This window comes from Anomaloglossus baeobatrachus, chromosome 5 (genome assembly GCF_048569485.1).
Source record: "Anomaloglossus baeobatrachus isolate aAnoBae1 chromosome 5, aAnoBae1.hap1, whole genome shotgun sequence".
In the NCBI taxonomy this organism is placed as follows: domain Eukaryota; kingdom Metazoa; phylum Chordata; class Amphibia; order Anura; family Aromobatidae; genus Anomaloglossus; species Anomaloglossus baeobatrachus.
Genome location: NC_134357.1, coordinates 596365329 through 596389646, shown reverse-complemented (window position 1 = coordinate 596389646; position 24318 = coordinate 596365329). Strand labels below are relative to the sequence as shown.

At 54.3% G+C, this 24318-nt stretch overlaps 1 protein-coding gene across 1 annotated transcript in view; it reads right to left on the bottom strand.

The window, feature by feature from the left end:
• Positions 1-972: 972 nt before the first annotated feature.
• The window catches only part of AXIN2 (axin 2), a 64270-nt gene continuing 40924 nt past the window's right edge, over positions 973-24318 (bottom strand). The window contains 4 exon segments of the mRNA XM_075352166.1: positions 973-2672; positions 14007-14174; positions 14388-14456; positions 16858-17070. Of these exon segments, the coding sequence (XP_075208281.1) occupies positions 2543-2672; positions 14007-14174; positions 14388-14456; positions 16858-17070 (580 nt within the window). The 3' untranslated portion in view covers positions 973-2542.

Below are 24318 nucleotides of genomic sequence, written 5' to 3'. Positions count from 1 at the left end.
TATTCTGTATATATACACTGCACAGTACCACTCCTCCTGTCCTGTATACTGGGTGTAATCCTCAGTATCTGTATTATTCTGTATATATACACTGCACAGTACCACTTCTCCTGTCCTGTATACTGGGTGTAATCCTCAGTATCTGTATTATTCTGTATATACACTGCACAGTACCACTTCTCCTGTCCTGTATACTGGGTGTAATCCTCAGTGTCTGTATTATTCTGTATATATACACTGCACAGTACCACTTCTCCTGTCCTGTATACTGGGTGTAATCCTCAGTATCTGTATTATTCTGTATATATACACTGCACAGTACCACTTCTCCTGTCCTGTATACCGGGTGTAATCCTCAGTATCTGTATTATTCTGTATATATACACTGCACAGTACCACTTCTCCTGTCCTGTATACTGGGTGTAATCCTCAGTACCTGTATTATTCTGTATATATACACTGCACAGTACCACTTCTCCTGTCCTGTATACTGGGTGTAATCCTCAGTGTCTGTATTATTCTGTATATATACACTGCACAGTACCACTTTTCTTGTCCTGTATACTGGCTGTAATCCTCAGTATCTGTATTATTCTGTATATACACTGCACAGTACCACTTCTCCTGTCCTGTATACTGGGTGTAGTCCTCAGTATCTGTATTATTCTGTGTATATACACTGCACAGTACCACTTCTCCTGTATACTGGGTGTGCTCCTCAGTATCTGTATACATATATACTGCACAGTACCACTTCTCCTGTATACTGGGTGTGCTCCTCAGTATCTGTATACATGTATACTGCACAGTACCACTTCTCCTGTATACTGGGTGTGCTCCTCAGTATCTGTATACATATATACTGCACAGTACCACTTCTCCTGTATACTGGGTGTGCTCCTCAGTATCTGTATACATATATACTGCACAGTACCACTTCCCGCCCCACAATTACTCGCGGTTGCACATGAATGTGAAAAATATAAACTTTTAATAAATTTGCGGTCTCATAAGTTACAATCCTTTTGGTCATTTTTTGTTTTTCTCCATATAGTTTACAGGGGGCGGAGCTTGGTGTTCGCGATGAAGGCGGGGATAGGATACGCGGGTGATATCCAGTGATGAGTCCATATACAGGCGGTCACGTGATGTGGGGCGACCGCCTCCTCGGCAGCTATGGATCTGCCTCATTATATGGAAGACATTGCTCTCGCCGCTCCCTGTGTGTGGGGGCGGGGCACCGGGGAGTTACATAGAAATGATACAGCAGATGGGTGGAGCTTACTTGCATATTGTAAAGGTGCAGATCAGGTGACTCCGCCCATAACTGCTTGGAGGCGGGGCCACAGGTGACTATGATAGATCGGCAGTTGGCGCCTGATGGGACTTTTGTGGTAAATGTTCACGGCATCGTGTTTGTCTAATATTAATAAATTAGAATATTTAATATTCAATCATTTGCATGTAGTGGGGGAGGGGCGGGGTCTGTATCATAATAAATAAATGGGAGGGGTCTATAAAGATAACAATCAACATAAAGGCACCGAGCGACTCAATGGCAAGCGCCAAAGTCGTACAAGCAGCATTAAGATGGCCGCAGGACACATGTGCGGCTGGAGTCCTGGGACGTGCGCTCAGACGGCATTCAGTGTAGTGCAGGATGTGTCATTGTCTATGATTGGGGCAGTGTCCGTGCCCATCGCGGTCCCCTGGGTCATGTTTCTGTCTTTAGTGGTCCACTCTCTTCCAATATAGTGGCACGGCTGGCTTCTTCCACTGCAACAAGTGCACATGGGTGTGACAGGTGTGAGTACACCAGGAAGATGGAGGAGGGCTCAGACGTCAGCACACATGTGGCCGGAGTCGGCATTCAGTGTAGTGCAGGATGTGTCATTGTCTATGATTGGGGCAGTGTCCGTGCCCATCGCGGTCCCCTGGGTCATGTTTCTGTCTTTAGTGGTCCACTCTCTTCCAATATAGTGGCACGGCTGGCTTCTTCCACTGCAACAAGTGCACATGGGTGTGACAGGTGTGAGTACACCAGGAAGATGGAGGGCTTAGACGTCAGCACACATGCGGCCGGAGTCCTGGGACGTGTGCTCAGACGGCATTCAGTGTAGTGCAGGACATGTCATTGTCTCTGACTGGGGCAGTGTCCGTGCCCATCGTGGTACCCTGGGTCATATTACTGTCTTTAGTGGTCTACTCCCTTCTAATATAGTGGCACGGCTAGCTTCTTCCACTGCAACAGGCGCACATGGGTGTGACGGGCGTGAGTACACCAGGAAGATGGAGGGCTCAGACGTCAGCACACACGTGGTCGGAGTCCTGGGACATTCGCTAAGTCGGCATTCAGTGTAGTGCAGGACATGTCATTGTCTGTGACTGGGGCAGTGTCCGTGCCCATCGCGGTCCCCTGGGTCATGTTACTGTCCATGGTGGTCTACTCCCTTCTAAGATGGTGGCACGGCTGGCTTCTTCCACTGCGACAGGCGCACATGGGTGTGACGGGCGTGAGTATGCCAGGAGGATGGCGGAGGGCTCATACGTCGATACGCTCCACCTTCCCAAGCACCCGACCCTCGTACAGAGGAAGAATGGTGGCGTCATCACAGATCTCCTCAAATACTGCACCGCAATCAAACTCCAGGCTGGCCTTCTTAAAATAATACCTGAAATATAGAAATCAGGCGGTGAGTGAGCGCCTTAAAGGGGAACCCCAGAAAAACACAGCTAGGAACCCCACTTCATATAGGATGAGACATCGATTACTCATGTCTGCTTACGATCTATGGATCTTAGGATCAGTGAATAGATTGGTCGTCTCTGCTCGTTATAGATGGGATCAGTGAATGGATTGGTCACATCTGCTCGTTATAGATGGGATCGGTGAATGGATTGGTCACGTCTTCTCGTTATAGATGGGATCGGTGAATGGATTGGTCACATCTGCTCGTTATAGATGGGATCGGTGATGGATTGGTCACGTCTGCTCGTTATAGATGGGATCGGTGAATGGATTGGTCGAGTCTGCTCGTTATAGATGGGATCGGTGAATGGATTGGTCACGTCTGCTCGTTATAGATGGGATCGGTGATCGGATTGGTCGTGTCTGCTCGTTATAGATGGGATCGGTGAATGGATTGGTCGTGTCTGCTCGTTATAGATGGGATCGGTGAATGGATTGGTTGTGTCTGCTCGTTATAGATGGGATCGGTGAATGGATTGGTCGTGTCTGCTCGTTATAGATGGGATCGGTGAATGGATTTGTCGCGTCTGCTCGTTATAGATGGGATCAGTGAATGGATTGGTCACGTCTGCTCGTTATAGATGGGATCGGTGAATGGATTGGTCGTGTCTGCTCGTTATAGATGGGATCGGTGAATGGATTGGTTGTGTCTGCTCGTTATAGATGGGATCGGTGAATGGATTGGTCGTGTCTGCTCGTTATAGATGGGATCGGTGAATGGATTTGTCGCGTCTGCTCGTTATAGATGGGATCGGTGAATGGATTGGTCACATCTGCTCGTTATAGATGGGATCGGTGAATGGATTGGTTGTGTCTGCTCGTTATAGATGGGATCGGTGAATGGATCGGTCGTGTCTGCTCATTATAGATGGATCGGTGAATGGATTGGTCACATCTGCTCGTTATAGATGGGATCGGTGAATGGATTGGTCAGGTCTGCTCGTTATAGATGGGATCGGTGAATGGATTTGTCGCGTCTGCTCGTTATAGATGGGATCAGTGAATGGATTGGTCACGTCTGCTCGTTATAGATGGGATCGGTGAATGGATTGGTCGTGTCTGCTCGTTATAGATGGGATCGGTGAATGGATTGGTTGTGTCTGCTCGTTATAGATGGGATCGGTGAATGGATTGGTCACGTCTGCTCGTTATAGATGGGATCGGTGATCGGATTGGTCGTGTCTGCTCGTTATAGATGGGATCGGTGAATGGATTGGTCGTGTCTGCTCGTTATAGATGGGATCGGTGAATGGATTGGTTGTGTCTGCTCGTTATAGATGGGATCGGTGAATGGATTGGTCGTGTCTGCTCGTTATAGATGGGATCGGTGAATGGATTTGTCGCGTCTGCTCGTTATAGATGGGATCGGTGAATGGATTGGTCGTGTCTGCTCATTATAGATGGGATCGGTGAATGGATTGGTCGTGTCTGCTCGTTATAGATGGGATCGGTGAATGGATTGGTCACGTCTGCTCGTTATAGATGGGATCGGTGAATGGATTGGTCACGTCTGCTCATTATAGATGGGATCGGTGAATGGATTGGTCAGGTCTGCTCGTTATAGATGGGATCGGTGAATGGATTGGTCGGGTCTGCTCATTACAGATGGGATTGGTGAATGGATTGGTCACGTCTGCTCATTATAGATGGGATCAGTGATGGATTGGTCGTGTCTACTCATTATAGATGGAATCGGTGAATGGATTGATCGCTGTGGAGACACGGGTATCAGTGGGTGCTCTCATCCACTCACCTGTCTTCAGAAAGACCACACGGGCCAGGGATCATCCCACTGAACGCCCACACTCCTTCCCTGTGGGCAGGACACTACTCAGACAACACTGGGTGTGGGAATCACACATTGGTAAGACTTTATTGGTCACCAACGGGCAGAAGCATAGTGTACCATCTTGTGTTCTTGCCTGGAATGTACAAGTGGCAGAGTCTCACCCTTCCGTTGGCCGCCAAGGATTAGAATCTTGTGACTTCAGAGGTTCAAGGACCAACAATCCCAGTCCAGCAGCTCCACGCTTTTGTTGGGCACACAGTGAGAGGAGATGGTGGCAAGCTTAGGATAGGAAGCTGACCGAGCACAGTAAGATATGTAGCCAGGCGACCGAGTAGTCCAACCTGGGTTCTCCAAGTGAATTTGTGGGCTCAGTGTTAAGCAGTGAAGCAGTTCTGTGATCCTCCAGCTGGAACCATGGATCCTAAGCTGAAATCCTGTAAAATATCCACAGTGAAGCAGTTCTGTGGTTCCTCAGCTAGGGTCATGTAGAGTCTAATCCTGGTGACTGGAGCAAGGCCATTTTTATACCACTCAGGTCTCAATTCAGGGTATTGCTTCTTACAGGATTGGTGGAGATGGCTGCTCTCTCATTGGTCGCTAGTGCAATTCGACTGCATAAATTTCCTCTGAACTTTGTAGTCAGAACCTCTAAGGGAATCTACATTTACAGACAATAGGGCTCCGATCAGTCAGGGAAGAGACAATGGTTAACTTATCTTGATTTAACAAACAAAGGACCTATACGTCTGGCCTAATTAAGAGCAGTTTACCCCCCACACAAGTGGCCAGACGCTAAGTCATCACATTTCTCCTCCTTCAAAATTAGCTCTGGAAAACTGCTGGATCCTGGCAAGGGTCACTGTTGATGGGACGGCCAGACATGATAGGTCCCCAATCAGCCCTGTCCTCTTCTTGGGATGGTATGCCTGACATTTCAATAATCTTTGCTCTTTTGGTTAGCAACAGAGGCTGCCATCTATACACCTCCCTTTGATTTCCTCCACCAGGGTGGGCAGCTGCACTGTGGACAAGCTCTAAGGTGGGTCCATGAGTTGGGCTTCCCCAGACTTCTTACGATTTATCTCGCCGCAGTAAATAGCCGCAGTCCGGTTAGGCATACTCACTGCAGTCGGCTCGGAGGACGATGGAGGCTGGGAATGTGTGTTATCCTCAGAAGAGGTGGCAGAAGGATCCGTATCAAGGTGCAGCTTGGCTTGGTTGCAGGTGATACCTGTGAAAAACTGTCTGGATAGTCTGTGTCCTAGGTTGTTCCCCAAAATAACAGGTGTGTGGAGGCCAACCATGAGCCCCACTTCAACCTAACCCTGGCTGTTCTCCCTGTCCAACTGCACACATGCCAGAGGGATGTCTGTGCGCTGACCTCCAGCCAGGGAGATGGTCACTTGGTGGTCTGGTAAAGGGTGTCATAAGGAAACAATATCTGGGCTGACCAGGGTGATGGAAGACTCAGTGGCTATAGGTCCCTCAGCCAGTATGTCACCAACACCGATAGGCTGGTTGGGGCAATGGAAGTTGTCTGGGGTAGGGTGTCTGACCGGGTATATCACTTCCTCCGCGGCTGATGTATCCCGGGGGTAGCATCCGATGGCTCGTCTCAGAAAACATTAACTGGCTGCACTGTCAGGCAGGCTCCAGGAGATGAGTCGATGGAGGTTGGCCGGGGTGGGGTGTAGCATCCCTCAAACCCCGATGGCTTGTCTAGGCAATTGTTAACCAGCTGAGACGGCAGACTTATGGCATGGGGTCCGAGTTTGGAGACAATCTTTGTCCATATGTTCCAGGTGCCCGCGCGTTTAACAGAGCCATGGATTGGGAAAGTCACAGGCCCTGTTTGTAAGCCTTTGTCCTGGTGGGGCTTCTGCTGAGTAGTGGGATAGTCCTGGTGGAGAAGCTGGAAGTAGGGGAACTGGAACTCCCAAAACTGTTTGCAGAACACAAGCCCTCTCCTTGCTTGAGTATTGGGCCATATTGCGGCCAACAACTCCTGGATTTGGGTTGTTTGGGGCTGGGTTGTTTTTTCCAGACTACCATTGGATCCTTGATCTGGCACAGCTTACTGTCATCCTCGTCAGGGTCTTCGTCGTTGTCTTCCATGATGTTTGGGCATTCCAAAGGATCAATTCCTGAATCAAATCCAACTGGGTGTCGGTGGCCCTGTATTCAGTCTTCAGAAACTGACACAGCTCCTGTAGTAGCCCTTTACTGCTGACGCTGTTTGACCACTCTGGTCCTCTTCCCAAGGCCGAGCTGGTGGGATTGGACATGGTGGCGTCCCAGACCTGTATGGCTCACCTATGGCCTTCTGGGTATGTCTATATGCCTCCTTGGTTGTGGAGCCCTTGGATTGTGTCTATGAACACCTGTCCCCTGCAGGTACCACCGGATCAGCTGGGCTGAGTAGTATTTCCACCGGTGCCACCAGTTGTGGAGACAGGAGGGTCGGTGGAGGCTCTCATCCACTGGTCTGGATGTCTGTAGAAAGACCGCACGGACCAGGGCCCATCCCACTGAAAGCCCAAACTCCTTCCCCGTGGGCAGAACACTACTCAGACAGCACAGGGTGCGGGAACCACACATTGGTAAGACCATTGGATCCCCAAGAGGCAAAACATATCGTATATTCCCAGCAAGAACACAAGATGGTACAAGCAACAGAGTCTCACCCTTCCTCCGGCCCGCCAGGAGCTAGAGTCTTCACGACTTTGGAGATTCCAGGGCCACTATCCCTGCCAGCAGCACCCGACTTTTGGCGGACACCCACTGAGAAGTGATAGCGGCAATCTTACAAAGCTGACTGAGCGCAGCAGCAAACATAGCCAGGCATCCGAGTAGTCCCAACCTGGGTTCTCCAAGCAAATTTGTGGGCTCAGTGTTGAGCAGTGAAGCAATTCTGTGATCCTCCAGCTGAAACCGTGGATCCTAAGCTGAGATCCTGTAGAATATCGGGCTCCGATCAGTCTGACATAAAACAATGGCTAACTTCTCTTGATTTAACAAAGGACCCATACGTCTGGCCAATAAAGAGCAGTTCACAGTGGCCACACGCTGATCCAACACAGTCGCGTCTTCTCGTTATAGATGGGATCGGTGATGGATTGGTCGCGTCTGGTCGTTATAGATGGGATTGGTGAATGGATTGGTCGCGTCTGCTCGTTATAGATGGGATCAGTGAATGGATTGGTCACGTCTGCTCGTTATAGATGGGATCGGTGAATGGATTGGTCATGTCTGCTCATTATAGATGGGATCGGTGAATGGATTGGTCACATCTGCTCATTATAGATGGGATCGGTGAATGGATTGGTCGCGTCTGCTTGTTATAGATGGGATTGGTGAATGGATTGGTCACGTCTGCTCGTTATAGATGGGACCAATAAATGGATTGGTCATGTCTGCTCGTTATAGATGGGATTGGTGATGGATTGGTCGCGTCTGCTCGTTATAGATGGGATCGGTGAATGGATTGGTCGTGTCTGCTCGATATAGATGGGATCGGTGAATGGATTGGTCACATCTGCTCGTTATAGATGGGATCGGTGAATGGATTGGTCACGTCTGCTCGTTATAGATGGGATCGGTGAATGGATTGGTCGCGTCTGCTCGTTATAGATGGGATCGGTGAATGGATTGGTCGCGTCTGCTCGTTATAGATGGGATCGGTGAATGGATTGGTCACGTCTGCTCGTTATAGATGGGACCAATAAATGGATTAGTCATGTCTGCTCGTTATAGATGGGATCGGTGAATGGATTGGTCGCGTCTGCTCGTTATAGATGGGATCGGTGAATGGATTGGTCACGTCTGCTCGTTATAGATGGGATCAGTGAATGGATTGGTCGGGTCTGCTCGTTATAGATGGGATCGGTGAATGGATTGGTCACGTCTGCTCGTTATAGATGGGATCAGTGAATAGATTGGTCGTGTCTGCTCGTTATAGATGGGATCGGTGAATGGATTGGTCGTGTCTGCTCGTTATAGATGGGATCGGTGAATGGATTGGTCGTGTCTGCTCGTTATAGATGGGATCGGTGAATAGATTGGTCGTGTCTGCTCGTTATAGATGGGATCGGTGAATGGATTGGTCGTGTCTGCTCGTTTTAGATGGGATCGGTGAATGGATTGGTCGTGTCTGCTCGTTATAGATGGGATCGGTGAATGGATTGGTCGTGTCTGCTCGTTATAGATGGGATCGGTGAATGGATTGGTCGTGTCTGCTCGTTATAGATGGGATCGGAGAATGGATTAGTCGTGTCTGCTCATTATAGATGGGATCAGTGAATGGATTAGTCACGTCTGCTCGTTTTAGATGGGATCGGTGAATGGATTGGTCGGGTCTGCTCGTTATAGATGGGATCGGTGAATGGATTGGTCATGTCTGCTCATTATAGATGGGATCAGTGAATGGATTGGTCGGGTCTGCTCGTTATAGATGGGATCAGTGAATGGATTGGTCACGTCTGCTCGTTATAGATGGGATCGGTGAATGGATTGGTCGGGTCTGCTCGTTATAGATGGGATCGGTGAATGGATTGGTCACGTCTGCTCGTTATAGATGGGATCGGTGATTGGATTGGTCGCGTCTGCTCGTTATAGATGGGATCGGTGAATGGATTGGTCGCGTCTGCTCGTTATAGATGGGATCGGTGAATGGATTGGTCGTGTCTGCTCGTTATAGATGGGATCGGCAAATGGATTGGTCGTGTCTGCTCGTTATAGATGGGATTGGTGAATGGATTGGTCACGTCTGCTCGTTATAGATGGGATCGGTGAATGGATTGGTCGGGTCTGCTCGTTATAGATGGGATCGGTGAATGGATTGGTCGGGTCTGCTCATTATAGATGGGATCGGTGAATGGATTGGTCTTGTCTGCTTGTTATAGATGGGATCGATGATGGATTGGTCGTGTCTGCTCGTTATAGATGGGATCGGTGAATGGATTGGTCGGGTCTGCTCGTTATAGATGGGATCGGTGAATGGATTGGTCGTGTCTGCTCATTATAGATGGGATCGGTGAATGGATTAGTCGGGTCTGCTCATTATAGATGGGATCGGTGAATGGATTGGTCGCGTCTGCTCGTTATAGATGGGATCGGTGAATGGATTGGTCACATCTGCTCGTTATAGATGGAATCAGTGAATGGATTGGTCACGTCTGCTCATTATAGATGGGATCGGTGAATGGATTGGTCACGTCTGCTCGTTATAGATGGGATCGGTGAATGGATTGGTCACGTCTGCTCATTATAGATGGGATCGGTGAATGGATTGGTCGGGTCTGCTCGTTATAGATGGGATCGGTGAATGGATTGGTCGTGTCTGCTCGTTATAGATGGGATCGGTGAATGGATTGGTCACGTCTGCTCGTTATAGATGGGATCGGAGAATGGATTGGTCACGTCTGCTCGTTATAGATGGGATCGGAGAATGGATTGGTCGTGTCTGCTCGTTATAGATGGGATCAGTGAATGGATTGGTCGTGTCTGCTCGTTATAGATGGGATCGGTGAATGGATTGGTCGCGTCTGCTCGTTATAGATGGGATCGGTGAATGGATTGGTCACGTCTGCTCGTTATAGATGGGATCGGTGAATGGATTGGTCGCGTCTGCTCGTTATAGATGGGATCGGTGAATGGATTGGTCGCGTCTGCTCGTTATAGATGGGATCGGTGAATGGATGGGTCACGTCTGCTCGTTATAGATGGGATCGGTGAATGGATGGGTCACGTCTGCTCGTTATAGATGGGATCGGTGAATGGATGGGTCACGTCTGCTCGTTATAGATGGGATCAGTGAATGGATTGGTCACGTCTGCTCGTTATAGATGGGATCAGTGAATGGATTGGTCACGTCTGCTCGTTATAGATGGGATCAGTGAATGGATTGGTCGTGTCTGCTCGTTATAGATGGGATCGGTGAATGGATTGGTCATGTCTGCTCGATATAGATGGGATCGGTGAATGGATTGGTCATGTCTGCTCGTTATAGATGGGATCGGTGAATGGATTGGTCACATCTGCTCGTTATAGATGGGATCAGTGAATGGATTGGTCATGTCTGCTCGTTATAGATGGGATCGGTGAATGGATTGGTCGTGTCTGCTCGTTATAGATGGGATCGGTGAATGGATTGGTTGTGTCTGCTCGTTATAGATGGGATCAGTGAATAGATTGGTCACGTCTGCTCGTTATAGATGGGATCGGAGAATGGATTGGTCGTGTCTGCTCGTTATAGATGGGATCAGTGAATGGATTGGTCGTGTCTGCTCGTTATAGATGGGATCGGTGAATGGATTGGTCACGTCTGCTCGTTATAGATGGGATCAGTGAATGGATTGGTCATGTCTGCTCGTTATAGATGGGATCGGAGAATGGATTGGTCGTGTCTGCTCGTTATAGATGGGATCAGTGAATGGATTGGTCGTGTCTGCTCGTTATAGATGGGATCGGTGAATGGATTGGTCGCGTCTGCTCGTTATAGATGGGATCGGTGAATGGATGGGTCACGTCTGCTCGTTATAGATGGGATCGGTGAATGGATGGGTCACGTCTGCTCGTTATAGATGGGATCGGTGAATGGATGGGTCACGTCTGCTCGTTATAGATGGGATCAGTGAATGGATTGGTCACGTCTGCTCGTTATAGATGGGATCAGTGAATGGATTGGTCGTGTCTGCTCGTTATAGATGGGATCGGTGAATGGATTGGTCATGTCTGCTCGATATAGATGGGATCGGTGAATGGATTGGTCATGTCTGCTCGTTATAGATGGGATCGGTGAATGGATTGGTCACATCTGCTCGTTATAGATGGGATCAGTGAATGGATTGGTCATGTCTGCTCGTTATAGATGGGATCGGTGAATGGATTGGTCGTGTCTGCTCGTTATAGATGGGATCGGTGAATGGATTGGTTGTGTCTGCTCGTTATAGATGGGATCAGTGAATAGATTGGTCACGTCTGCTCGTTATAGATGGGATCGGAGAATGGATTGGTCGTGTCTGCTCGTTATAGATGGGATCAGTGAATGGATTGGTCGTGTCTGCTCGTTATAGATGGGATCGGTGAATGGATTGGTCACGTCTGCTCGTTATAGATGGGATCAGTGAATGGATTGGTCATGTCTGCTCGTTATAGATGGGATCGGTGAATGGATTGGTCGTGTCTGCTCGTTATAGATGGGATCGGTGAATGGATTGGTTGTGTCTGCTCGTTATAGATGGGATCGGTGAATGGATTGGTCGTGTCTGCTCGTTATAGATGGGATCAGTGAATAGATTGGTCGGGTCTGCTCGTTATAGATGGGATCGGTGAATGGATTGATCGCGTCTGCTCGTTATAGATGGGATCAGTGAATAGATTGGTCGGGTCTGCTCGTTATAGATGGGATCGGTGAATGGATTGGTCGTGTCTGCTCGTTATAGATGGGATCGGTGAATGGATTGGTCACGTCTGCTCGTTATAGATGGGATCGTTGAATGGATTGGTCGTGTCTGCTCGTTATAGATGGGATCGGTGAATGGATTGGTCGTGTCTGCTCGTTATAGATGGGATCGGAGAATGGATTGGTCGTGTCTGCTCGTTATAGATGGGATCGGTGAATGGATTGGTCACGTCTGCTCGTTATAGATGGGATCAGTGAATGGATTGGTCACATCTGCTCGTTATAGATGGGATCGGTGAATGGATTGGTCGTGTCTGCTCGTTATAGATGGGATCGGTGAATGGATTGGTCGCGTCTGCTCGTTATAGATGGGATCGGTGAATGGATTGGTCGGGTCTGCTCATTATAGATGGGATCAGTGAATGGATTGGTCGGGTCTGCTCGTTATAGAAGGGATCGGTGAATGGATTGGTCACATCTGCTCATTATAGATGGGATCGGTGAATGGATTGGTCACGTCTGCTCGTTATAGATGGGATCGTTGAATGGATTGGTCGTGTCTGCTCGTTATAGATGGGATCGGTGAATGGATTGGTCACATCTGCTCGTTATAAATGGGATCGGTGAATGGATTGGTCGTGTCTGCTCATTATAGATGGGATCGGTGAATGGATTGGTCGGGTCTGCTCATTATAGATGGGATCAGTGAATGGATTGGTCGGGTCTGCTCGTTATAGATGGGATCGGTGAATGGATTGGTCACGTCTGCTCATGGACAGATGGGATCGGTGAATGGATTGGTCATGTCTGCTCGGTATAGATGGGATTGATAAATGGATTGCTCGGGTCTGCTCATTATAGATGGGATCAGTGAATGGATTGGTCGGGTCTGCTCATTATAGATGAGATCGGTGAATGGATTGGTCGCGTCTGCTCATTATAGATGGGATCGGTGAATGGATTGGTCACGTCTGCTCATGGACAGATGGGATCGGTGAATGGATTGGTCATGTCTGCTCGGTATAGATGGGATTGATAAATGGATTGCTCGGGTCTGCTCATTATAGATGGGATCGGTCACGTCTGCTCGTTATAGATGGGATCGGTGAATGGATTGGTCACGTCTGCTCGTTATAGATGGGATCGGTGAATGGATTGGTCGTGTCTGCTCGTTATAGATGGGATCGGTGAATGGATTGGTCACGTCTGCTCGTTATAGATGGGATCGGTGAATGGATTGGTCACGTCTGCTCGTTATAGATGGGATCGGTGAATGGATTGGTCGCGTCTGCTCGTTATAGATGGGATCGGTGAATGGATTGGTCACGTCTGCTCGTTATAGATGGGATCGGTGAATGGATTGGTCGGGTCTGCTCGTTATAGATGGGATCGGTGAATGGATTGGTCGGGTCTGCTCGTTATAGATGGGATCGGTGAATGGATTGGTTACGTCTGCTCATTATAGATGGGATCGGTGAATGGATTGGTTACGTCTGCTCATGGACAGAAGGGATCGGTGAATGGATTGGTCAGGTCTACTCTATGTCTGCTCATACACAGCAGTGATCATGGTGACTGATGGGTCTTCATATATTTCAGTCCTGGTCAGTTGATGCCACGTGAGGGTCAGAGAAATGAATTGCTCCTCCACCCAAATATTCAGGTATGTCCTCTTTACCCTGAGCTCATGGGCAGGAGCCCCCATCTGGAAAGCCTGGGCTCCATCCCCCCCATGCATTACACTACGAGGCAGAGGGGAGCCCCATAATTATCTATCTACGGCTGATGGGTGTAACACCAGGACTGGCCACGTCAGCCATGATGGATAATTTACCCAGAGGAGGTAGGAAATTGTCCCCCCCATTCACTGCACCTTGGACACGTCACATTGGGCCTGAAGCCGCCATCAGTCACTCCCACCGCCCTCCTCCCCTCCGCGGATGATGATGGACAATGGAGGGTGGAGCCGGTGCTGGTGGGTGAGGTGCAGCGCCATGTGAAGCTTAGACTCTCGCGGTGGGTCAGGGCGGTATCATCCTTACACGGGAATAGTTCTGGCCTCGTACCTATAATTGCCTTTCTTGCTGAGCTGATCTTTGAAGTGTCCGAGGGTCAGGCCGTGCGCCCGCAGCATCCGCCGGTACGGGATCTCCTCCCCGCAGAAGAAGTAAGTGACCGTGAGCTCCGCGGACGGCGGAGGGGGCGCGCTCTGCAGGCTCTTTACTTCTTTTTGTCTTTAACAAGAAAACAAAGGGGTAACTATGATATGTTCATAATAAGCTGGCTGATAACAGAGAGTAATAGGACTCTAGGAAGTTGATCTACCACAGTCTGAACACTGCGCCTCGTGGGAGAATGGGACCCAAAAGCTGCGGTGACGTTTAGTTACAAGCCCCAAAATGTCCCGGACTGTTGGACGAATTGTCAGCTGGAGCGATGCTACTTACTCTGGTGCAGCCGTCCCGGTGACTGGACACGGCACGGAGTGACTGCGCTGGTGACAGGACGATGGACACCTGGGAAGCGCAGAGGGAGGACAGTTACAAAACCGACATCAACAAGTCACATAAGCAGTACATGGCCTCCTCCTGGGTGATCTCCCCTCAGTATAACTACAGCTGCTCTGTGAAAACCTCAGAGGTGTGTGTGAGAAGATCAGGGATCAACCAACATCAGGAGAACCAAAGAACCCACCAGACAGGTCAGGGATCAACCAGCAACAGGAAAACCAAGGAACACACCAGACAGGTCAGGGATAAAACAGCATCATGAAAACCAAGGAACCAAAAGACAGGTCAGGGATAATACAGCAGCATGAAAACCAAGGAATCCACTAGACAGGTCAGGGATAAAACAGCATCATGAATACCAAGGAGCCCACCAGACAGGTCAGGGATAAAACAACAGCATGAAAACCATGGAATCCACCAGACAGGTCAGAGATAAAACAGCACCATGAAAACCAAGGAACCAAAAGACAGGTCAGGGATAAAACAGCACCATGAAAACCAAGGAACACACCAGGCAGGTCAGGGATAAAACAGCATCATGAATACCAAGGAGCCCACCAGACAGGTCAGAGATCAAACAGCATCATGAAAACCAAGGAGCATACCAAGCAGGTAAGGGGGAAAAAAGAGCATCAGGAAAACCAAGGAACCAAACAGTCAGGTATAAAACAGCAGCATGAAAACCAAGGAGCACACCAGGCAGGTCAGGGATAAAACAGCATAATGAAGATCAAGGAGTACACCAGACAGATCAGGTATAAAACACCATCAGAAAAAACAGGGAACCCATCAGACAGGTCAGAGATAAAACAACATCAGTCAAACCAAGGAGCCCACCAGAGAAGTCAGGGATAAAACAACATCATGAAAACGAAGGAGCACACCAGACAGGTCAGGGATAAAACAATGGAACACATCAGACAGATCAGAGATCAAACAGCACCATGAAAACCAAGGAACCCACCGGACAGGTCAGGGATAAAACAGCATCATGAAAACCAAGGAGCACAGATGACAGTTCAGTGATAAATCAGCATAATGAAAACCAAGGAACCCACCAGACAGGTCAGAGATCAAACAGCATCATGAAAATGAAGGAGCACAGCAGACAGGTCAGGGATATAACTGCATCAGGAAAACCAAGGAATCCAAAAGACAGGTCAAGGAAAAATAGCAGCAGGAAACCAAGTAGCACATCAGATAGGTCAGGGATAAAACAGCAGCATGAAAACCAAGGAACCCACCAAACAGGTCAGAGATCAAACAGCAAAATACAAAAACTCCTGAACAAAACAGGGAGTAAAAATTCCCTTTCTTACTAGGAATAAATCGCCCTCAAAAAATAGCGCAGGAAGAGCATTTATTCACTTGCAAGAAACAAAAGGGAATATTCTCAAACACTGATTTAGAAAAAGACATAGATAAAGCAGAAATGTCTTTCAGTGTAAATTCAGGTTTTCACCAAGCCCAGACTAAGAGAGCAAAATACTTATCAGGCAAAATAAGATGCAAAAGGAACGAAAAAGCCGCTCTAGAAATCATTCCTGGAGAATCCAAAAAGGAGCAGAAAAAAGCAAAAACAGAAGCTACAGGGAAAGGCAAAAGCCTAAAGGCTGGAGGACAAACTTCAGGACATCTTCACATGGAGCAGAAACAATTATCACCGGCAAAGGTTAGACAAAAGCTGCCTTCCTATATCCCCCCCCAGGCTGGACCCCATAGGCTCCCTGAAGCAGCAATCATCTCCTGCACCTGTGTGAGCGACAGATGCAGAATCAGACTCACTACCAACACTAGCCACTAGAGGGAGTCCAAAAACACTGCCGGGAACAGCACCATCTCTGATAAAATTCACAACACCCATCATTAAAACCACACCAGACAGGTCATGGATAAAACAGCATCAGGAAAACCAAGGAACCCACCAGAGAGGTCAGGGATAAACTAACATCATGAAAACCAAGGAACCCACCAGACTGGTCAGAGATCAAAAAACATCATAAAAACGAAGCGAGCAGGACGGGCCGAGCGGGTGGGGGAGGCAGGACGGGCCGAGCGGGTGTGGGAGGCAGGACGGGCCGAGCGGGTGGGGGAGGCAGGACGGGCCGAGCGGGAGGAGGAGGCAGGACGGGCCGTGGGGGGGGGGGGGGGGGAGGGCAGAACGGGCTGCGCGCGGGGGGGGGAAGGGCAGAACGGGCCGCGCGGGGGGGGGAAGGGCAGGATGGGCCGCCGCGGGGGGAGGGCAGGACGCCGCCCCTGCGCGTCATATTCTGCCCCCCATCCTCGGCAGAACCTGCTGGGAAAGAGGCATCCGGACCTCACGCCTCCCATCACCTGCTCATCCTGTCAGAGGATGTCGGTGCCCCGGTGGGCAGCGGCCGTCAGACCCCAATCTGATGGGCCTCACCTCTGCTTTGGTCTGGACACCTCCGCCAGCCTTCTGCAGGCCTCCTCCAGTTGAGCAAGTGTGTTGATGGCCACCACGGACATGTCCAGGACAGGAGGGTGCGGGGGCTGGTGGCTTCTTGTGGGGGCGCTCCACTGGTAATGTCGTGCCGGGCGCTCCGCGGATGAGGCTCGGGTGGTCTCACAAGTCGCATTCCTCCTAATGTTCTGTGCACTGTAGGAAAGAAACAGGCCATGAACAGTCGGGTGGGACATTGTGGAGCAGTTATCAGAGGAGCCGCAGCTGGCAGACCCCCGCTCTCCTGAGCATTGCGGTGTGCGAGGGATGGGGGGGTGCGAAGACTGAGGGGAAGAGGGGTGCAGGGGGAGCGGAGGTTTAGGGGTAGAGAGGTGCGGAGGGTGAGGGGTAGAGAGCGGTGCAGGGGAAGCGAAGGGTGAGGGGTAGAGAGATGCGGGGGGAGCGGAGAGTGAGGGGTAGAGAGATGCGGGGGGAGCGGAGAGTGAGGGGTAGAGAGATGCGGGGGGAGCGGAGAGTGAGGGGTAGAGAGATGCGGGGGGAGCGGAGAGTGAGGGGTAGAGAGATGCGGGGGGAGCGGAGGGTGAGGGGTAGAGAGATGCGGGGGGAGCGGAGAGTGAGGGGTAGAGAGATGCGGGGGGAGCGGAGGGTGAGGGGTAGAGAGATGCGGGGGGAGCGGAGGGTGAGGGGTAGAGAGATGCGGGGGGAGCGGAGAGTGAGGGGTAGAGAGATGCGGGGGGAGCGGAGGGTGAGGGGTAGAGAGATGCGGGGGGAGCGGAGGGTGAGGGGTAGAGAGATGCGGGGGGAGCGGAGGGTGAGGGGTAGAGAGATGCGGGGGGAGCGGAGGGTGAGGGGTAGAGAGATGCGGGGGGAGCGGAGAGTGAGGGGTAGAGAGATGCGGGGGGAGCGGAGGGTGAGGGGTAGAGAGATGCGGGGGGAGCGGAGGGTGAGGGGTAGAGAGATGCGGGGGGAGCGGAGGGTGAGGGGTAGAGAGATGCGGGGGGAGCGGAGAGTGAGGGGTAGAGAGATGCGGGGGGAGCGGAGGGTGAGGGGTAGAGAGATGCGGGGGGAGCGGAGGGTGAGGGGTAGAGAGATGCGGGGGGAGCGGAGGGTGAGGGGTAGAGAGATGCGGGGGGAGCGGAGGGTGAGGGGTAGAGAGATGCGGGGGGAGCGGAGGGTGAGGGGTAGAGAGATGCGGGGGGAGCGGAGGGTGACTGGTAGAGAGATGCGGGGGGAGCGGAGAGTGAGGGGTAGAGAGATGCGGGGGGAGCGGAGGGTGAGGGGTAGAGAGATGCGGGGGGAGCGGAGGGTGAGGGGTAGAGAGATGCGGGGGGAGCGGAGGGTGAGGGGTAGAGAGATGCGGGGGGAGCGGAGGGTGAGGGGTAGAGAGATGCGGGGGGAGCGGAGGGTGAGGGGTAGAGAGATGCGGGGGGAGCGGAGGGTGACTGGTAGAGAGATGCGGGGGGAGCGGAGGGTGAGGGGTAGAGAGATGCGGGGGGAGCGGAGGGTGAGGGGTAGAGAGATGCGGGGGGAGCGGAGAGTGAGGGGTAGAGAGATGCGGGGGGAGCGGAGGGTGAGGGGTAGAGAGATGCGGGGGGAGCGGAGGGTGAGGGGTAGAGAGATGCGGGGGGAGCGGAGAGTGAGGGGTAGAGAGATGCGGGGGGAGCGGAGGGTGAGGGGTAGAGAGATGCGGGGGGAGCGGAGGGTGAGGGGTAGAGAGATGCGGGGGGAGCGGAGGGTGAGGGGTAGAGAGATGCGGGGGGAGCGGAGGGTGAGGGGTAGAGAGATGCGGGGGGAGCGGAGAGTGAGGGGTAGAGAGATGCGGGGGGAGCGGAGGGTGAGGGGTAGAGAGATGCGGGGGGAGCGGAGGGTGAGGGGTAGAGAGATGCGGGGGGAGCGGAGGGTGAGGGGTAGAGAGATGCGGGGGGAGCGGAGGGTGAGGGGTAGAGAGATGCGGGGGGAGCGGAGAGTGAGGGGTAGAGAGATGCGGGGGGAGCGGAGGGTGAGGGGTAGAGAGATGCGGGGGGAGCGGAGGGTGAGGGGTAGAGAGATGCGGGGGGAGCGGAGGGTGAGGGGTAGAGAGATGCGGGGGGAGCGGAGGGTGAGGGGTAGAGAGATGCGGGGGGAGCGGAGGGTGAGGGGTAGAGAGATGCGGGGGGAGCGGAGGGTGACTGGTAGAGAGATGCTGGGGGAGCGGAGGGTGAGGGGTAGAGAGATGCGGGGGGAGCGGAGGGTGAGGGGTAGAGAGATGTGGGGGGGAGCGGAGGGTGAGGGGTAGAGAGATGCGGGGGGAGCGGAGAGTGAGGGGTAGAGAGATGCGGGGGGAGCGGAGGGTGAGGGGTAGAGAGATGCGGGGGGAGCGGAGGGTGAGGGGTAGAGAGATGCGGGGGGAGCGGAGAGTGAGGGGTAGAGAGATGCGGGGGGAGCGGAGGGTGAGGGGTAGAGAGATGCGGGGGGAGCGGAGGGTGAGGGGTAGAGAGATGCGGGGGGAGCGGAGGGTGAGGGGTAGAGAGATGCGGGGGGAGCGGAGAGTGAGGGGTAGAGAGATGCGGGGGGAGCGGAGAGTGAGGGGTAGAGAGATGCGGGGGGAGCGGAGGGTGAGGGGTAGAGAGATGCGGGGGGAGCGGAGGGTGAGGGGTAGAGAGATGCGGGGGGAGCGGAGAGTGAGGGGTAGAGAGATGCGGGGGGAGCGGAGAGTGAGGGGTAGAGAGATGCGGGGGGAGCGGAGGGTGAGGGGTAGAGAGATGCGGGGGGAGCGGAGGGTGAGGGGTAGAGAGATGCGGGGGGAGCGGAGGGTGAGGGGTAGAGAGATGCGGGGGGAGCGGAGGGTGAGGGGTAGAGAGATGCGGGGGGAGCGGAGGGTGAGGGGTAGAGAGATGCGGGGGGAGCGGAGGGTGAGGGGTAGAGAGATGCGGGGGGAGCGGAGGGTGAGGGGTAGAGAGATGCGGGGGGAGCGGAGGGTGAGGGGTAGAGAGATGCGGGGGGAGCGGAGGGTGAGGGGTAGAGAGATGCGGGGGGAGCGGAGTGTGAGGGGTAGAGAGATGCGGGGGGAGCGGAGGGTGAGGGGTAGAGAGATGCGGGGGGAGCGGAGTGTGAGGGGTAGAGAGATGCGGGGGGAGCGGAGGGTGAGGGGTAGAGAGATGCGGGGGGAGCGGAGGGTGAGGGGTAGAGAGATGCGGGGGGAGCGGAGGGTGAGGGGTAGAGGGATGCGGGGGGAGCGGAGGGTGAGGGGTAGAGAGATGCGGGGGGAGCGGAGGGTGAGGGGTAGAGAGATGCGGGGGGAGCGGAGGGTGAGGGGTAGAGAGATGCGGGGGGAGCGGAGGGTGACTGGTAGAGAGATGCTGGTGGAGCGGAGGGTGAAGGGTAGAGAGATGCGGGGGGAGCGGAGGGTGAGGGGTAGAGAGATGCGGGGGGAGCGGAGGGTGAGGGGTAGAGAGATGCTGGGGGAGCGGAGGGTGAGGGGTAGAAAGATGCGGGGGGAGCGGAGGGTGAGGGGTAGAAAGATGCGGGGGGAGCGGAGAGTGAGGGGTAGAGAGATGCGGGGGGAGCGGAGGGTGAGGGGTAGAGAGATGCGGGGGGGAGCGGAGGGTGAGGGGTAGAGAGATGCGGGGGGAGCGGAGGGTGAGGGGTAGAGAGATGCGGGGGGAGCGGAGGGTGACTGGTAGAGAGATGCTGGTGGAGCGGAGGGTGAAGGGTAGAGAGATGCGGGGGGAGCGGAGGGTGAGGGGTAGAGAGATGCGGGGGGAGCGGAGGGTGAGGGGTAGAGAGATGCTGGGGGAGCGGAGGGTGAGGGGTAGAAAGATGCGGGGGGAGCGGAGGGTGAGGGGTAGAAAGATGCGGGGGGAGCGGAGAGTGAGGGGTAGAGAGATGCGGGGGGAGCGGAGGGTGAGGGTTAGAGAGATGCGGGGGGAGCGGAGGGTGAGGGGTAGAGAGATGCTGGTGGAGCGGAGGGTGAGGGGTAGAGAGATGCGGGGGGAGCGGAGGGTGAGGGGTAGAAAGATGCGGGGGGAGCGGAAGGTGAGGGTTAGAGAGATACAGGCCTTAACTCTTTCACTGCTCTGGACCACCTGGGACGTTCCTGTCCAACCCCACCCCACCCTGGGTAATCATTTGGCGCAGTTTTCAGTAGCACCTTGTGTTCGGGGGTCTTCTCATCGCTCCTCAGCCCCCCACTCACACACGATCCCCCCATACCTGTGTGATCTGCGCTTGCTCGGCCCCCCACTCACACACGATCCCCCCATACCTGTGTGATCTGCGCTTGCTCGGCCCCCCACTCACACACGATCCCCCCATACCTGTGTGATCTGCGCTTGCTCGGCCCCCCGCTCACACACGATCCCCCCATACCTGTGTGATCTGCGCTTGCTCGGCCCCCCGCTCACACACGATCCCCCCATACCTGTGTGATCTGCGCTTGCTCGGCCCCCCACTCACACACGATCCCCCCATACCTGTGTGATCTGCGCTTGCTCGGCCCCCCACTCACACACGATCCCCCCATACCTGTGTGATCTGCGCTTGCTCGGCCCCCCGCTCACACACGATCCCCCCATACCTGTGTGATCTGCGCTTGCTCGGCCCCCCACTCACACACGATCCCCCCCACACCTGTGTGATCTGCACTTGCTCGGCCCCCCGCTCACACACGATCCCCCCATACCTGTGTGATCTGTGCTTGCTCGGTCCCCCACTCACACACGATCCCCCCATACCTGTGTGATCTGCGCTTGCTCGGCCCCCCACTCACACACGATCCCCCCATACCTGTGTGATCTGTGCTTGCTCGGCCCCCCACTCACACACGATCCCCCCCACACCTGTGTGATCTGCGCTTGCTCGGCCCCCCACTCACACACAACCCCCCCACACCTGTGTGATCTGTGCTTGCTCGGCCCCCCACTCACACATGATCCCCCCACTCCTGTGTGATATGCGCTTGCTCGGCCGGCCCCCCACTCACACACGACCCCCCCACACCTGTGTGATATGCGCTTGCTCGGCCCCCCCACTCACACACGATCCCCCCATACCTGTGTGATCTGCGCTTGCTCTGCCCCCCACTCACACACGATCCCCCCATACCTGTGTGATCTGCGCTTGCTCGGCCCCCCACTCACACATGATCCCCCCACACCTGTGTGATCTGCGGTTGCTCGGCCCCCCACTCACACACAACCCCACCCATACCTGTGTGATCTGCGCTTGCTCGGCCCCCCACTCACACACAACCCCCCCCATACCTGTGTGATCTGCGCTTGCTCGGCCCCCCGCTCACACACGATCCCCCCATACCTGTGTGATCTGTGCTTGCTCGGCCCCCCACTCACACATGATCCCCCCACTCCTGTGTGATCTGTGCTTGCTCAGCCCCCCACTCAGACACGATCCCCCCATACCTGTGTGATCTGCGCTTGCTCGGCCCCCCCCTCACACACGATCCCCCCACACCTATGTGATCTGCGCTTGCTCGGCCCCCCACTCACACACGATCCCCCCCACACCTGTGTGATCTGCACTTGCTCGGCCCCCCCGCTCACACACGATCCCCCCACACCTGTGTGATCTGCGCTTGCTCGGCCCCCCCACTCACACACGATCCCCCCATACCTGTGTGATCTGCGCTTGCTCGGCCCCCCACTCACACACGATCCCCCCCATACCTGTGTGATCTGCGCTTGCTCGGCCCCCCGCTCACACACGATCCCCCCACACCTGTGTGATCTGCGCTTGCTCGGCCCCCCACTCACACACAACCCCCCCACACCTGTGTGATCTGCGCTTGCTCGGCCCCCCACTCACACACGATCCCCCCACACCTGTGTGATCTGCGCTTGCTCGGCCCCCCACTCACACACGATCCCCCCATACCTGTGTGATCTGTGCTTGCTCGGCCCCCCCACTCAGACACGATCCCCCCATACCTGTGTGATCTGTGCTTGCTCGGCCCCCCACTCACACACGATCCCCCCACACCTGTGTGATCTGCGCTTGCTCGGCCCCCCACTCACACACGATCCCCCCCATACCTGTGTGATCTGCGCTTGCTCGGCCCCCCACTCACACACAACCCCCCCACACCTGTGTGATCTGCGCTTGCTCGGCCCCCCACTCACACACAACCCCCCCATACCTGTGTGATCTGCGCTTGCTCGGCCCCCCCACTCACACACAACCCCCCCACACCTGTGTGATCTGCGCTTGCTCGGCCCCCCGCTCACACACAACCCCCCCACACCCGTGTGATCTGAGCTTGCTCGGCCCCCCACTCACACACAACCCCCCCACACCTGTGTGATCTGCGCTTGCTCGGCCCCCCACTCACACACAACCCCCCCCCACACCTGTGTGATCTGCGCTTGCTCGGCCCCCCACTCACACATGATCCCCCCACTCCTGTGTGATCTGTGCTTGCTCGGCCCCCCCACTCACACATGACCCCCCCCACACCTGTGTGATCTGTGCTTGCTCGGCCCCCCACTCACACACGATCCCCCCATACCCGTGTGATCTGAGCTTGCTCGGCCCCCCGCTCACACACAACCCCCCCCACACCCGTGTGATCTGAGCTTGCTCGGCCCCCCACTCACACACAACCCCCCCCACACCTGTGTGATCTGCGCTTGCTCGGCCCCCCACTCACACACAACCCCCCCACACCTGTGTGATCTGCACTTGCTCGGCCCCCCACTCACACACAACCCCCCCCCACACCTGTGTGATCTGTGCTTGCTCGGCCCCCCACTCACACACAACCCCCCCACACCTGTGTGATCTGCGCTTGCTCGGCCCCCCACTCACACACAACCCCCCCACACCTGTGTGATCTGCACTTGCTCGGCCCCCCACTCACACACAACCCCCCCCACACCTGTGTGATCTGCGCTTGCTCGGCCCCCCACTCACACATGATCCCCCCACTCCTGTGTGATCTGTGCTTGCTCGGCCCCCCACTCACACACGATCCCCCCATACCTGTGTGATCTGCGCTTGCTCGGCCCCCCACTCACACGATCCCCCCACTCCTGTGTGATCTGTGCTTGCTCGGCCCCCCCACTCACACACAACCCCCCCATACCTGTGTGATCTGCGCTTGCTCGGCCCCCCACTCACACACGATCCCCCCACACCTGTGTGATCTGCGCTTGCTCGGCCCCCCTCACACACGATCCCCCCACACCTGTGTGATCTGCGCTTGCTCGGCCCCCCACTCACACACGATCCCCCCATACCTGTGTGATCTGCGCTTGCTCGGCCCCCCACTCACACACAACCCCCCCACACCTGTGTGATCTGCGCTTGCTCGGCCCCCCACTCACACATGATCCCCCCACTCCTGTTGCTTGCTCGGCCCCCCACTCACACACAACCCCCCCATACCTGTGTGATCTGCGCTTGCTCGGCCCCCCCTCACACACGATCCCCCCACACCTGTGTGATCTGCGC